This window comes from Acanthisitta chloris, unplaced genomic scaffold (genome assembly GCF_000695815.1).
Source record: "Acanthisitta chloris isolate BGI_N310 unplaced genomic scaffold, ASM69581v1 scaffold8918, whole genome shotgun sequence".
Classification (NCBI taxonomy): domain Eukaryota; kingdom Metazoa; phylum Chordata; class Aves; order Passeriformes; family Acanthisittidae; genus Acanthisitta; species Acanthisitta chloris.
This window is the reverse complement of record NW_008685394.1, coordinates 166,905-180,838: the sequence shown is the minus strand read 5'-3', so window position 1 is coordinate 180,838 and position 13,934 is coordinate 166,905. Positions and strand designations below refer to the sequence as shown.

Genomic DNA, 13,934 nt, shown 5'->3' with positions numbered 1-13,934 from the left:
CTTTCACTAGTAGCAATACAAAGTAAGTCAACAAAAATCTGTGAAATTTTGGGGAAAAAAAGCATTGACCATTCTCTGGTATTTAGTATTTTTTTTTAAATTTTATGAATTTCCGTCCATAATCCTCATCACAAAAAGTTTAATAAGCATGCCTATATTTTAAAACATTTTGTATCCCAAAATATTGCACAGTCACATGAATAATTACTTTTTACAAATAGCCTATTTGCTACTTTTTTAAAATGTGTCTACTGTGTAGGATAGTGGATTTAGAATCTGAATGTTTTCTCTTGCTGAAATACAAAACATCCAGTTATGCAATACTGAAAAATATTTGGATCTAATCAGACCTAATAAAAACCATCTTTATTATCCATAAATTAATCTTAGCCTCTCCAGAAAAAAAAAAAAAAAAGCAAAAAAAAAAAAAGCAGAAAGGAGAGGAAACAAGGGAAGAGATGATCTAAAAGTTCTTTTGTTGTTTGCATTTGTTTCTATTATTTACAGATTTAGTTTAGGTTTTCCCCTCGTGCATGTTTTCTTTCAGACATAGAACTTCCTAGTATAAGTGCTCATGGAAAACTAACTCCTAGCAAGTGTGCACTGAATACTATCTTCATATTTATTAGTGCAGTTGATTAAAACGTATAAATCAACACTGAACTATAATGATTTTACAGTACCATAATGGAAAGTACCTTCTCTGTGATAGTTTTAGAGAGGAGCAATGTGTAAGCTGCATTCCATTTTGTCAATGAGAGCCCCTTGGAGTCACTTTTGAAAGAGAGATATAAACTGTGCCCATTCCTTCCACCTCCTGTAGTGGCTAACATTCATACATAAGCACACTTATGGGACAGGCAGGTTAATTTACTCTGAACTATGCTGATGTCTCCTCCTTCTCTAACTCAGACATGTGCAAAAGTAACCCAGATTTCTGTTTCACTTAGTTTCCTAAGGAGTGAAAACATGGTGAAGGTAGTTTTCTGGGGACCAATTACTTTTAACACAGGATATTTACAGGTTTGAACATAAAGTATTTTATTAGAGAAAATGCGAATTGAAAATTACTGTTTGGAGTCTACTATCATTAACAGTCACTGTTTCTGTTCAGCTAAACATGCCCACAAAGAAGGTTGTAACTACATTTTATTGTGGAAATACCTGGTCTCCTACAAATGTTGGGTGAATTTCCATTGGGGCTTTATGCTGTATTTATGATATAATAAAACTATTAGGTTTTCAACTTTCATTTAATAATCCTTTGTATTTATACACAGGGAACATACTCCCTTTTTATACGAAAGACGTCCCAGACACTCTCTGACTTTTATAAGTGCTTATTTTTCCATGACTCTATGATGTGTTTATATGTACAGCCATAAAAGATTGACTTAGGATTTCAAGTCCTTCAAGAGGATTTTGATGACCTTTTTTTAAGTGATCTGTGCTTTCAGGGTTCTTTTAACTACTTTTAAATGAAGGAAATAAGATGTTTCAGATTGTAATGAAGTATATTTTGCAGAGAAGCACAAAGTAAACAAATGTATTTTCTAACCAAAGAAAACAAACTAAATGACTTCCAGAGAAACCTTTCCTTTGGATATTTTAATGCTGACATCAGTAGCATTTATAAGCTATCAGACATTTAAAGTAGTTGTTTCCATTTGTGTATGTCATTTGTATATGTTTATTGGAAAAGCTTCCCTTCCTTTTCAGAACTAAACATCTCTTGGAGGCACCTAATCACACAAATTCATTCTGAATTTAAAAAAATAATAGAAGTATAAGGTTTACACTCAGGTATCCTTAATACTTTGTAATACCTTCTTCACAGGTCAGGCTATTGAAACAATGCTTAATCACTGAGCAGGATACTACTCAACCTAGTAGTAGAAAGAGCATCAGAACATTATCCTAACAGTGATAACAGTCACAGAAAAAAGTATTCTTTTCTAGAAAATGAAACATTAGATATCAATATAAAAACTTGACATTTGACATACACTTAAGTCATGAATTGCAGAAGGCAAACATAATGCCTAAACCCATCAAATATGTAATGAGATTGTTGTTCAAACGATGAGAGCAGACATTACCAAACAACACAGAGAAAGGTCAAAGAAACAATGGTATCAACAAACTTGCAAATCAGTTCAGCAAAAACTAGTTTAACACAGCAATTTAAATAAACACATGGTAGAAAATACAGGATTTTTATGTTTTCCTTTAAATGCTTGCTTCCACTACTTGCTGAACAAAAATACTGAATTGCCAGCTGAGATAAACTTTGCATTATTTTGCTTAATTATCACAAACATGTGTTCACCAACAAAGCCAAAAATACATCAAAATAAAACCTAGCTCGAGTTTCCATTTTGGAAGCTGAATCTTTTGGATTAGGAAGTACAGCATTACTTGGACAATCCTCTAATTTTTTTCCCATACTACTGACATTACAGTTTACTTCTCAGAAGTGGTATAAATCCACATACATACAAATTGCTGGTTTGATAATTTCTTTCTGCCCTTCTACTTTCCCTCCAATGTCCTGCTCCCAGTTCATCTGCTTGTTGCAACTTCTCAGAATTCCCTCACAGAGGTATTCAAGACAATTTCTGAGGCTCATTAGTGGCTTTGGTACAAACCTCTTGAGGAAAAGCAGTATTTGATGCAAGCATCAGCAAATAGCATAAGATGGGTAGATTTTATATTTACTCCAGAAGAGTAAATGAGCTCATAATTTTGAAATGAGGGTATGGGATGCTGATTTTTGTTTTGCTGATTGTTCGTTTGTTTGAAGATGGAACTTACCTTTTTCAACTGTGCTTCCAACTTACTACACTCTTCTTTCTTTTGTTCTATGGCTATTTCTAAAGACTTAAGTTTGGAGTCTCTTTTCAGCCCTGCTGATGCCAATGAAGATGCATGTTCTTTGAGATCGATTAAACTAGACTGGAAAATGACCAAGAGTAAAAAGTTAATTCCTAGACACTAACTTATTGCCAACTTAGCAATCGCTTGGATCCTGTTCCCCCTCCCCTTCCCAAAGAAGAGTTGATGCAAAGATAAGCACTGATAGCAAAAGACACTACTTTGAGAATACAACCAGCTAGAACCACAGGAGCTGGCATGCAGTGAAACACAAAAACATTCATAATAAAGACAAGCTGACATCATAATCTGGAGGTACAAACACTTTGAAATCTATTGCTCGAACTGACAAATGAAAACAGGAGCAACAATGGAATATTTGAGCCTAATGGAGGCTTAGGTAAAGGACAAAGTAGAGATAATGACACACAACTATGCAAAAATCAATACAATATTTTGTGTACAAATGAGGACTGTGAAGAATGCTTAAGAAAACAGCAGTTCAGAAGCTAACCACTGAAGTGGCAAAATTTCAGTGCTTCAAATGATTCAAGAATAATCCTAATGCACTTTCTTTCATCATAATGGCATAGATAGAAAAGCAGAGATTTTATGAAAAGACTGACCTCTTTTTCTGTCAGTTCAGCTTGTAAAGCATTAACTTTCTCCTTCAGGTCTTTGTTTTCTTTTTTATAAGATTCAATTTCTTCAAGTCTCTCTCTGTCATCTCGCTCCCTTTGCTCCTTCAGACGCTCAATTATTCTTTCCTAACAAGGGAAATGGAAAAGTTGGGAAACATTTTAAGAAAAGACAAAATAAAACTACTTTACATTATGTAGCATTTAGTAAAAACAATCTTCAGAAGCAGAGGATGATTGAGTTAATGGTATTAAAGTCAATACAACATTTCTCTGGATTAATAAAGAAATCCTAAAATCAAGGTAAGAGCAACACACCACAGAAACTTCACTAAAGATCTATACTGATATATGTTCAGTCTCGTGATGGATATGGAAAGCTATTCATCTCAGAAATGTATTTGCTGTACTTATAAGCCATTGAAATCTTGAATGAAAGTTCCAAAGAGGCCATGACTAGTTTACTCAGAGAGGCCATGACTGGTTTACTCAACTTAGATTTTGTTATGTAGCCTCTACAGTGCTTTCAATAAGTTGTCCAGGTTCCAAATCAATCCCTCACTGACTATGAGTAACCTACAGTTTCCATGTATTATATTTTGAGAGGACAAAAAAAAAGTTGTCCAAGACATAAAAAAAGTACTCTGATACAATTCAGGAAAACCAAAGGAAGATTATTCTTTGTGTGATTAACAGTAACACACATTTAAACTCAACTGTGTTTTCAAATAATTTGCTGACTTCTAATTACTATTATAAGTTTTGCTGAAAATCACCAGTCATGGAATAGGTGATGAATTCAAAGGATGAAATGTAAAAAGCAGATGCAGTAATATGTTTTTGTTAAGCTTTGATTACATTCTTCAAAATTACATTCTACCAATACTTGAAGGATGCAAATACTAATCAGAGAGAAATATTTAGGGTACAATAAAATAACCACTAGAATCACATTTGAATTTGCAAGAGGTCATTTGAAGCAAAGCATCAGGGGAACTACTAGTATTATTCTGGCAGTGGTAGTTAAGGGGGCAGTGGAAGCAACATCATTTAGGAAAATTAAACCCACACAGGACAAAACTACATACTGACTGATGAAGTTCTACACTGAAGTGGTGTGGTTCAGGTAGAACCATCAGCATGCTTGACATTCTTGTCTCTGAACTGGAGAGACATGGATTTGACAAATGGAACACCCAGTGGATAAGGAATTAGCTGGATGGTTGCACTCGAAGCATTGATGTCAACAGCTCCATGTCCAAGTGAGACCAGTAATGAGTGGCATCCTCCAGGGATTGCTATTGGGACTAACACTGTGTGATATCTTTGTCAGTGACATGGACAGTGGGATCAAGTGCACCCTCAGCAAGTTTGCCAGTGACACCAAGCCATGTGGTGCAGTCGACATGCTGGAGGGAAGGGATGCATCTAAAGGGACCTGACAGGCTTGGGAGATGGACAAGTGCAAGATCCTGCACCTGTGCCAGGGCAAGCACACGCACAAGTATAGGCTGGGCAGAGAAAGGATGGAGAGCAGCCCTGAGGAGAAACACTTGGATGTGTACATTGACAAAAAGTTCAACATGACACAACAATGTGCACTCACAGTCCACAAAGCCAACTGTGTCCTGGGCTACATCAAAAGCAGCAGGAGCAGCAGTTTGAGGGAGGTGATTCTGCAGCTCTGTTCTGCTCTGGTGAGATCCCACCTGGAGGAGTACTGAGTGCGTCCAGCTCTGGGGCCCCCAGCATAAGGGCAAGGATGGGTTGGAGAGAGTCCTGAAGATGATCTGAGGGCTGTAGCAGCCTTGTCTAGTGAAAAGTGTCCATGCCCACAGCAAAGGAGGTTGGAACTAGATGACCTTTAAGGTCCCTTCCAACCCAAACCCTTCTATGATTCTATGGGATACTAAATAACTTCAAGTTTATTCCTTGTAACAAATAATATAAATCCTTAATCCACTGAATATTGACATTTAAATGCCAGCCTCCACTAAGCAGAACAGTTTAATAACCATTCAGATTCCACCTAGTTCTAGTCAGGCTTAATTTTATATCAATTCCTTCTTGAAGATTTATTTACCCAAATGATTTTTTCATCTATAACAAATTAAACATAACACTATTTCATCTTATTAATGAACAGCATACATTTTGCTCTTAGTCAATCACAAAAGAAGACTAATTTATCTGTCAGCTGCATAAGGCTAAATGTCAAAAACGTGTTAAAAGGCCCTAATATACCATGTTTTGCTTGATTAACAGCTAACTTGCAGAAATCCCAACAATATGTTCTTGTTTCAGTCTTATTTGCATTGGCAAGCTTTCCTTATGCACTAATCTGGGACCTCACAGGTCTAATCTATTTGCACTTTATCACAGAAGCAGGAACTGAATTGCCACAGCATATAGCTCTATTATCAGACATACTCCATTGCTTATCTGTGTATGCTGCTACATTAGGACCAACTTTATAAATATCAGCTTCATGAAAGCAACCTCTTGAGCTGCTTTGGGCCAGTCCAAGAGCTGAGATACTCTTTGAAAAGTTTCTTGTTATAACATCAAGGAAGCTGATAGCACTTTTGCGCAGTGTGATTTTCAAACTTTTTTTTTTATTGCAATGTAACCCTTATTGTTAAGTATTTTCAGTGCTTGGGAGAGGCTCTGAACTTAAGGTTAAAGAATTTAATTACTATGTTTTGCAGTTTAGTTCTAAAATGGACTCAAATATGACTGAAGTTGATTTGTTTCTGATTCTTGACAAGAGGGAACATCATACCAGCAATACTGTCAGAAAAAATAAGAGGAGTCCATTTCAGGAAAATCTGATGCTGTTTAATGATGTCTACATTATTTTCTCATTTATTGTTACCATGATACCTAATGGCTAAAGATGAAAGAAAAAAGAAAAACAGACACTTAGAAACACCTATTTCCATGAAGAATAAGGACACATATTTCCCAATTCAGAGCCAAACTTTCATCTGAGTATTTTGAAGAATACTGCAGGAAAAAGATAAATTCTCAAACATTTGAATTTTGGACTTTAAAATAGCTTCATAATTCATTCATATCATATGATCATATGTTTTAATTTGGTTTTCTTCCCATGTAAACTAAGAAAAGCAATTCAATTAGATTTCAGTGAATTGTGGTTAACTCATATAAATAAATTTTACTTCTGTTTTAAAAGAGTTTCCCATTATGCTCTTGAAGTATTTTATCCATTATTTTCAAATTAAACTAGAAACTATTGAACAGATGACAATTTAAGATAAAGCCAAAAACTGTGCCTAACCTCAGAGTATAAAACAACATGACACAGCTGCAAAGTAGGCCTGATAAAATTTCTAGAAAAAATACCCCAAACAAAACACACAATGTATTTCCATGGAAATCAGGTATTCTTAAGTGAAAGCATCATCCTTCCTTGATACGCATTCAATTGATAAAAGTAAAATTGATGCACTTGTTAATAAAAAAATCACTAAGAGTTCTTGTTTTGTCCCATTTGGACAAAATTCTATATTTCTACCAGTATTTGCAGTGGAAATAGTTAATAACAATTGATAAATTCTGTAGGTCTTAAGTATGCTACTGCAGATAGGAATAGGGATAAGAAAGTTACTGAGAGCAGCTAGAATGAATCAGAAAGCTGGACACAAAAAGGAGTGAGACATACGTAAAGATACACTATCAAAGTATTTAACTGCCAGAACACAGAAAACAGGTAGGCATAATAGCTCATTTGGAACTTCTAGAAGATGCCTACTGGCATGTGTAAGCACATCCCAGAGATCACAGTAAACATTAAAAAAACTACTCTTCAAAGTGTGGTCTTACAATGGGAAAGAAATTGTACATGATTTCTCTGTAGAATAATCAAAATTTATTGATTTTGTTTAATATACTAATCATTCCTCACCTGCAAAAAATACTTTCCAGTAGCACACAATGATCACACATTAAAAGTTAAAAGCTCATTGGTAAAAAGCTATTACTTAAATAACTCCTTGTATCTTTTCCTTAGATTACCAAAGTAGTATAGAATGATCAGCACACCACTAACATATAGAGAACCTCTCTTTATAGACTGTCACTCAACTTCTGTAAGTAACAATCTCTCCACAACTGATTAAAACAGTCACCAGAAACCATGGCACTACTCAGCTTTGTGCCACCTCTCAAAACTATTGGTTTGCAAACGATTCCATTGCCCTGAGCAGCTGCAAAAAACCCAGAAATCTCTGTGGCAGAGGAAAACACCCCGTGGTATTCATTGTAGATGTGTCAGAGCAGCCTGCAAACACTGCAGGAACAATGCCATTCCCAGCTGGCTGCATGTAAGCAAAGTGACTACTTGGTACAGAATTCAGCCTCAGGGACCCCATGTGAGTTCCAACCAATTCCTCTTGGAAAATTCACTAATCACGTGGATTCTTTTAAAAATTGTCAGTTCATATATGCACGCAGTTCCAAATGAAGTAGACTTGAACTGCTAAAACACATTTCAGAGAAAGATCTATGTTTTACCAATTTTTCTAAAACATTAAAGCTAGCCTCATTTACTGGATTTGAATCTTTATTTCAGGAATCAAATAAATCTTGATGCAAAATTTCCAACCCAACAGGGTCTCTAATGTTGTCACATTTCAAGTTAAAATATATATTAAGAAATTTTATAGTGCAACTTTTAAACTATGATATTAAAAAATAATGTGTCCTGAGTTTAGGAAAATTTTACTATTTTTATATCTGACAATAATAGCATATTTTCAGATACATAGAAAACTTCATAATTATAAATGCTTTTACATTTACTTATTAGTTTACATGTATCTCAACTGATTTTAGAATGGTATTGGTACAAAATGGACTTGAAAACAATTAATAACTAGGGCTAAGTAATTAGGGTTAAGTTTTTACCCAGTACTTCTTAATCTTTTATGTTTGTGACAGTGAGAAAACAGTTACACATGATATATTCAATACTTCCACACCACCTACCTCTACTACAAACTCTGGCAAACTGTCATTAATTTAGTATTTTTAACAGAGAAATAACATTACAATTGGAGACAGATTGCAACTTAGCAAATGACCACAGCTAAGAAATATTGCATAAGTGCATTTCCTCTGAAGTGCTGCAGATGCAGCTGAAGCAGAAAATGGGATGCAAGATTTCTTTGCTTTTAACAATCTACTTCATGCTCAGTTGCACAGGAGAACTGGGAAGTTTGCAGTGTGACAGTCACTCTGCTTTCCACATTGACAACTGTAGCACGAGGGTGAAAGTAGTGTTTTAAACTCTGCACTGCTTCTATGGGCATTTTGAGAAAGTGACAAATCCAGAAAAGAGAGTTTACATGGAGCAAAAAAATCACATACAAAAGTACTTTGTGTCATTTTTTAATAATATGCTGTGATATTGATGAGCACTGTGTCCAGCTTAGTAGTGAAAGATTACAAAATATGTGTTGCTTTACTGTATAAATTCTGTGTGCTTATTCATATGAAGCCACGGAAGCAATAGTAATGCTAACTTTTTTCACTGTTGTTGATCAAGCAAATGTTAGTAAGGCAATTAAACATACAAGAAATCAAAAAATCCAACATTTACATTGTAGGTGTTAGTGCCAACACCACAGTGGCATTTTAAAACCATATACAGTCATATATATCTTCATAGGATTACACATTGCAGAATGGCAAATATCACTTTAATTAGTCACACTCACCTGTTCACATTTAAGTGGTATATATTAAGATCTGTGAGCTGCAAAATGTGGATACTTGTACTAATTTTGGGGGCATATAAATTCACTTGCATTACTTCGTATTCAGAGTTAACTGAAAGAAGAAACCTGACCTCATTGAAACTGGTAGGAATGTTGCCACTAATTTAAACAGTCCAGATTTATCCCTTCTGCTAGGTATTTTCAAATTAAAGGCGTACAGTTTATAAAGAAAAAAAAAGCAATTCTCAATTATTATTTTTTATGAAACAGAGTTTCTCTTATAAATGAAGTGTAAGAAACCAATAGTGCTAACAGCAAGCCAAGGTAAGAGTTGGCACAGCCACTTGCTGTTTGCTCTTTAGTTAGGCCCTGCGTAATGGACAAAAAAACCCAGAATAATCGAGCCCACAAAGACAGAAAAATACCCAAAACTCTACCTCTTTTAAGTCAGATGTTGAAAGACTTTCAGTTCCTTCAGGAAACAACCATTCATCCCACTGACTAAGGGAACATCTTCCCAAGTCCTGGGCCATTTTCTCCTTGCCCATTCCTAAAGCCATCCTTCTTTACCTCAGAGTCAAGTGTCAATTCATCAGCCAACAGCCATTCCCTCCTCATCCTACCTGAGCAGGGCCACCTGCTTTCCTGACCAGGCCCATAGGCTTTGTGACAGGTGTTAGAACAACTTAAAAAGACATTTTCTGGACACACTTCACCTACAAGAGCAGAACATAATGCTGTTCATGAGAAAACATTACCTTTTCTGATAGAGCTTCTTCTAAGGTTGCTAGTGCTGTGTCTGTGTTACTAGAATCCGTCTGCAATGACTTCACTCTGTCTTTTAGATTAGTGAGTTGTTTGTCTTTGTCCCTAAGTTGCTCCTGCAGATTTTCAATCTGAAAATAAAAACAAATTATAATATTCATCAACCTTGTCTTAACATTCCAAGAGGAACATGGGTGCTGAGTGTATACACATCACATATATGATATATATGTCCCAGTTTACTGTCAAGTTTCTGCCTGCTATAATAGCAACTGCTTTTAACTTCTGTCCTTCCTTGTCTGTTTTCCTTTGCTAAACAAGTATCGCTTTCCAAGAAATTATAGGAAAATTCTCAGTGCATACTAATTATTTAAGTATTTTCTGATATTAATCACTTTATTTTAAGGTACTGCTTTATCCCAGTAATTCAAAGCATGTCTGGAATTACGCCTTTAGATTATTCTGGTTGCAATAAGAAGGACAAAGAAAGGGCAAGGCAAAGCAGGTTGAGTGAGCCTTAAACTGAGGAAGAAGATGATAACTGGTCTATCTAAAAACCTCTTCTTCCACAATTCCCTGCTGGAAAGAAAACTTGCCTGGACAAAGATCAGGATGTTTATACTTCAAAAAGCCAAACCAGAAACAAACAAACAAATAAAAAAAAAAACCCAAACAACTCAAAAGCCACTATTTCCATCACTTTCTTCATCTTCATGGAGATTTAAAGTATGCCACTCTATTTTGGATATTTTAACTGCTTTAATCAGATCTTGATCTTCCTGTAGAAAGTGTTTAAATGTATTGCTAAACCTTAAACAAGGTACCTATAAACACACTGGTTTGTCAAGCAGGTCATGATTTATAGTGGTTAAGTGAGAAGGGTTTTGCACAGAAAGTTTTCCACAGGACTATGTGATTTTTGGAAGCAAACCTGGATAAAAGCACTCAGTTTCTGATTGTCATGGCAATCACCTTCTATGGCTGTAAGGCACTACAAAATGCAGACAGGACATGTGTTATGTCAAATGTGCAAATTTCATTAATTGTCTGTCAGACTAATCAACCTCCCTTCAGCCTATGCTCTCAGTGCCACTCACTACTCTGCCGCTGGCACAAACCCAAGACTTGCCCCATAATACTTCACAGAAATAAATAGTAACAAGAGTTATCTAGATATTATTTTATTATGCCACTTTACATAATGAGAAAATACACCACAGTCCACAAAAGTATTTGTTCAAAACTGGTTTTAATATGCTGTCAAAATTAGACACAATTATTACTGTCAACAGAGATTCAAATTCTTACTTGCATCAGTGATTTTACACTTAGGATCACGTTCTCTTGCAAATGAAATGAAAGAAGCTTTGCTGTTCATTTCATAACATAGTGATGATTCTTTTTTCTCCTGGTCAAGACAATTTCCGTTTAAAGCAACCCAGATTTTACCAGCAGCCAGATCCTTTATAATTACTGTTACACTCTATTTAAAGTTTCCTTTACAAACCTGAAGCTGAATTCAATGCATATGAAGCTCCACAGTAGACAACAGTTATGTCAGAAAAAATTTGATCTCCATATGCCAAACTATACCATCATAATCATACACATTTTCATTTGGGGCACAGTTCAGTAAAAATTCTCCTCCTACTACATTATACATGTACAGGAAAAAAGCCTGAAGTTAAGTTTTGACATCATATATATCTATAATTACAAGCCATAAAATCCAAAGTACAGCTGTGTGCACTGTATAAAGTGTGTTTAAGTAAATTTACATTTTAAAAGAAATTAAAGGTAAAACAAAATTTGAAAGTAATTTGGAGGAGCCCATTCCAATTAGAAATTATTTCTAACAGTAAGGCAAAAACAAGTATTGTACCTTTTTTTACTTCCTTTCTTTTTTATATACAGAGTTTGGTACATCAGATTATTGCTATGAGCCAAAGGTTCCACTTGCTTCGTAAACTATAAAGTACTAAGGAATATATAAAAAGGATTTTTTGGGAAGACCTGACATAGAATAGCTCACTCTTGTAAACGACCTCTTGTAATATTTTTCTTCATGTGTATACTTTATACAGATACAGAAATATGATACATGTGTTAATGAGTTAAGAACTTTTTATTTTATGGCATGTGTATTAGTCACATCTAAAATTACATTAACTGGCATTCAGAGGACTGCACACTATGTTTCTTTCTTTACTTCATCCAAGTACTAATGATTCCAACAACTACCTCATGACACCCTGTGGAATCCTTCAGCAATTGCACATTTCAGCCTCACCAAAACAAATTCTCAAGTAAAAAGGAAATAAAACAGGAGAGTGAATACTGATTACATGTTCTTTGAAACAAAGTTAAGATCTGGTCCTTTATTATCATCAGCTTGACCTACCAATTCTAGGCACCCTAAATTAAAGTACTTATTTCCTATGCACAGTGCTTATCTGAATTCCACAGCATTTACACGATTTCCTTCCTCTTAAAACTAATTTAAAATATGATCCAACCCTTAACCAAGAAAACATGTTCTAAAATTATTCAGCATTTACAAAATTCTTTCCTCAGAGGTAAAGAGAACAGGCAGCAAATTAAAAACATCCCCATTGAATCACAACTGCTTTAAAATAAGTCATTCAATGCATAGTCCATAGATAAAATAAGAGGAAAGGATCTGATTATTCTTCTATTTGTGCTGTATAAACCTGAAAGAAAGACTTTGATGGGAACAGGACCACACTGGGGTATGTGAAAGTAGAATCAGTACCATAGAGTGTTTGTTTGTTGGGATGGGCACAGGATTAGCAAAGACCTGCTAATGCAGACAAGATTTTAATCAGAGTTCTCTCAAAAAATTACAGAAAACAATGAAATTGAGAAACCTCACATACTAAAACCTTAGAACACTAGATATGATTTAGTTCTTCCAGGATTTTTTAAACCCAGAAAGAACAAAAAACAAACCCTCTGGTAACCTCTGACATTGTCCAAAACATATATATTTGGGTAGAGGCATATATGTAAGGATACAATTCGATTGTTGAACAATGATTTTTGAGCATGCCTGAATTCAATTTATGACAGGGACTGTTAAGACTTCCTTAATCCTCAAGCACTTATATATTTTTCCAATAGGAAGTTAGTTACTGTGAAGTTTTGTCAACACATATTTTTCTTGCCTCTGTAAACTTCTATGTCCTTGCGCCATGATGAAAAGAAACTACTCCTTTATTTCTGTATTTCAGAAAGTATGTATATTCCCAGAGCTTAAACCACACTTTACTCGTCTCTTAAAACAATGCCCTTACAGATAAATGTCTTTCCTATGAGGCATCCTGTCAATAAACCTCAAGTGCTAATCTTGTCACCTTTTGGCGACAGTCTCAGGAATGCTTATTAAATACTCAAGGGATTAAATTAAATCTCACCCGCAGACAGGCTTTAACCCAAGTTCTCAAAAGAAAATTCCTTTCATTATCAAAATTAGGGTACTGTACTCTGGAACTTGCAAAAAAATAATATAATCACATAAAATGTTGCATGCTATAACAGTTTGCCTTCAGAGATATATATTAAAGCATAAGATAGTTTAAGATCCTGTAAGAAAGAACGTACCCAAGACTTCTCAGGCCTAGCTAGTGAAAGCATAATGCTGTATATTTAAACTTAGCTGTGTGTATTGTCCTCTCTGCTCTGTATTTGAGTTTTAAATATGTATGACAAGTATTTTGTTACACTTTTTTAATCCTAAAATTCATTTTGATCTATCCTACATTTCTCTAGGCAGAAGCCTTTGAGATTTGTTTCATATTAAAACATAGGTCATGTCTGTTCCATTGAACTAGAATCTTAGAATCATAGAATTTTAGGGGTTGGAATGGACCTTACAGATCATCTAGCCCCAACCCCC

The 13,934-nt window shown here is 35.0% G+C and overlaps 1 protein-coding gene across 1 annotated transcript in view; it reads right to left on the bottom strand.

Moving 5' to 3' along the window:
- ERC2 (ELKS/RAB6-interacting/CAST family member 2) overlaps positions 1-13,934 on the bottom strand; it is a gene marked incomplete at its 3' end in the record, with an annotated part of 317,798 nt that overhangs the window by 149,393 nt on the left and 154,471 nt on the right. The window contains exons 7-9 of the mRNA XM_009079752.1: positions 10,012-10,149; positions 3,501-3,641; positions 2,815-2,955 (exon numbers count right to left, since the gene is read on the bottom strand). Of these exons, the coding sequence (XP_009078000.1) occupies positions 2,815-2,955; positions 3,501-3,641; positions 10,012-10,149 (420 nt within the window). The remainder of the gene's footprint in view (positions 1-2,814; positions 2,956-3,500; positions 3,642-10,011; positions 10,150-13,934) is intronic.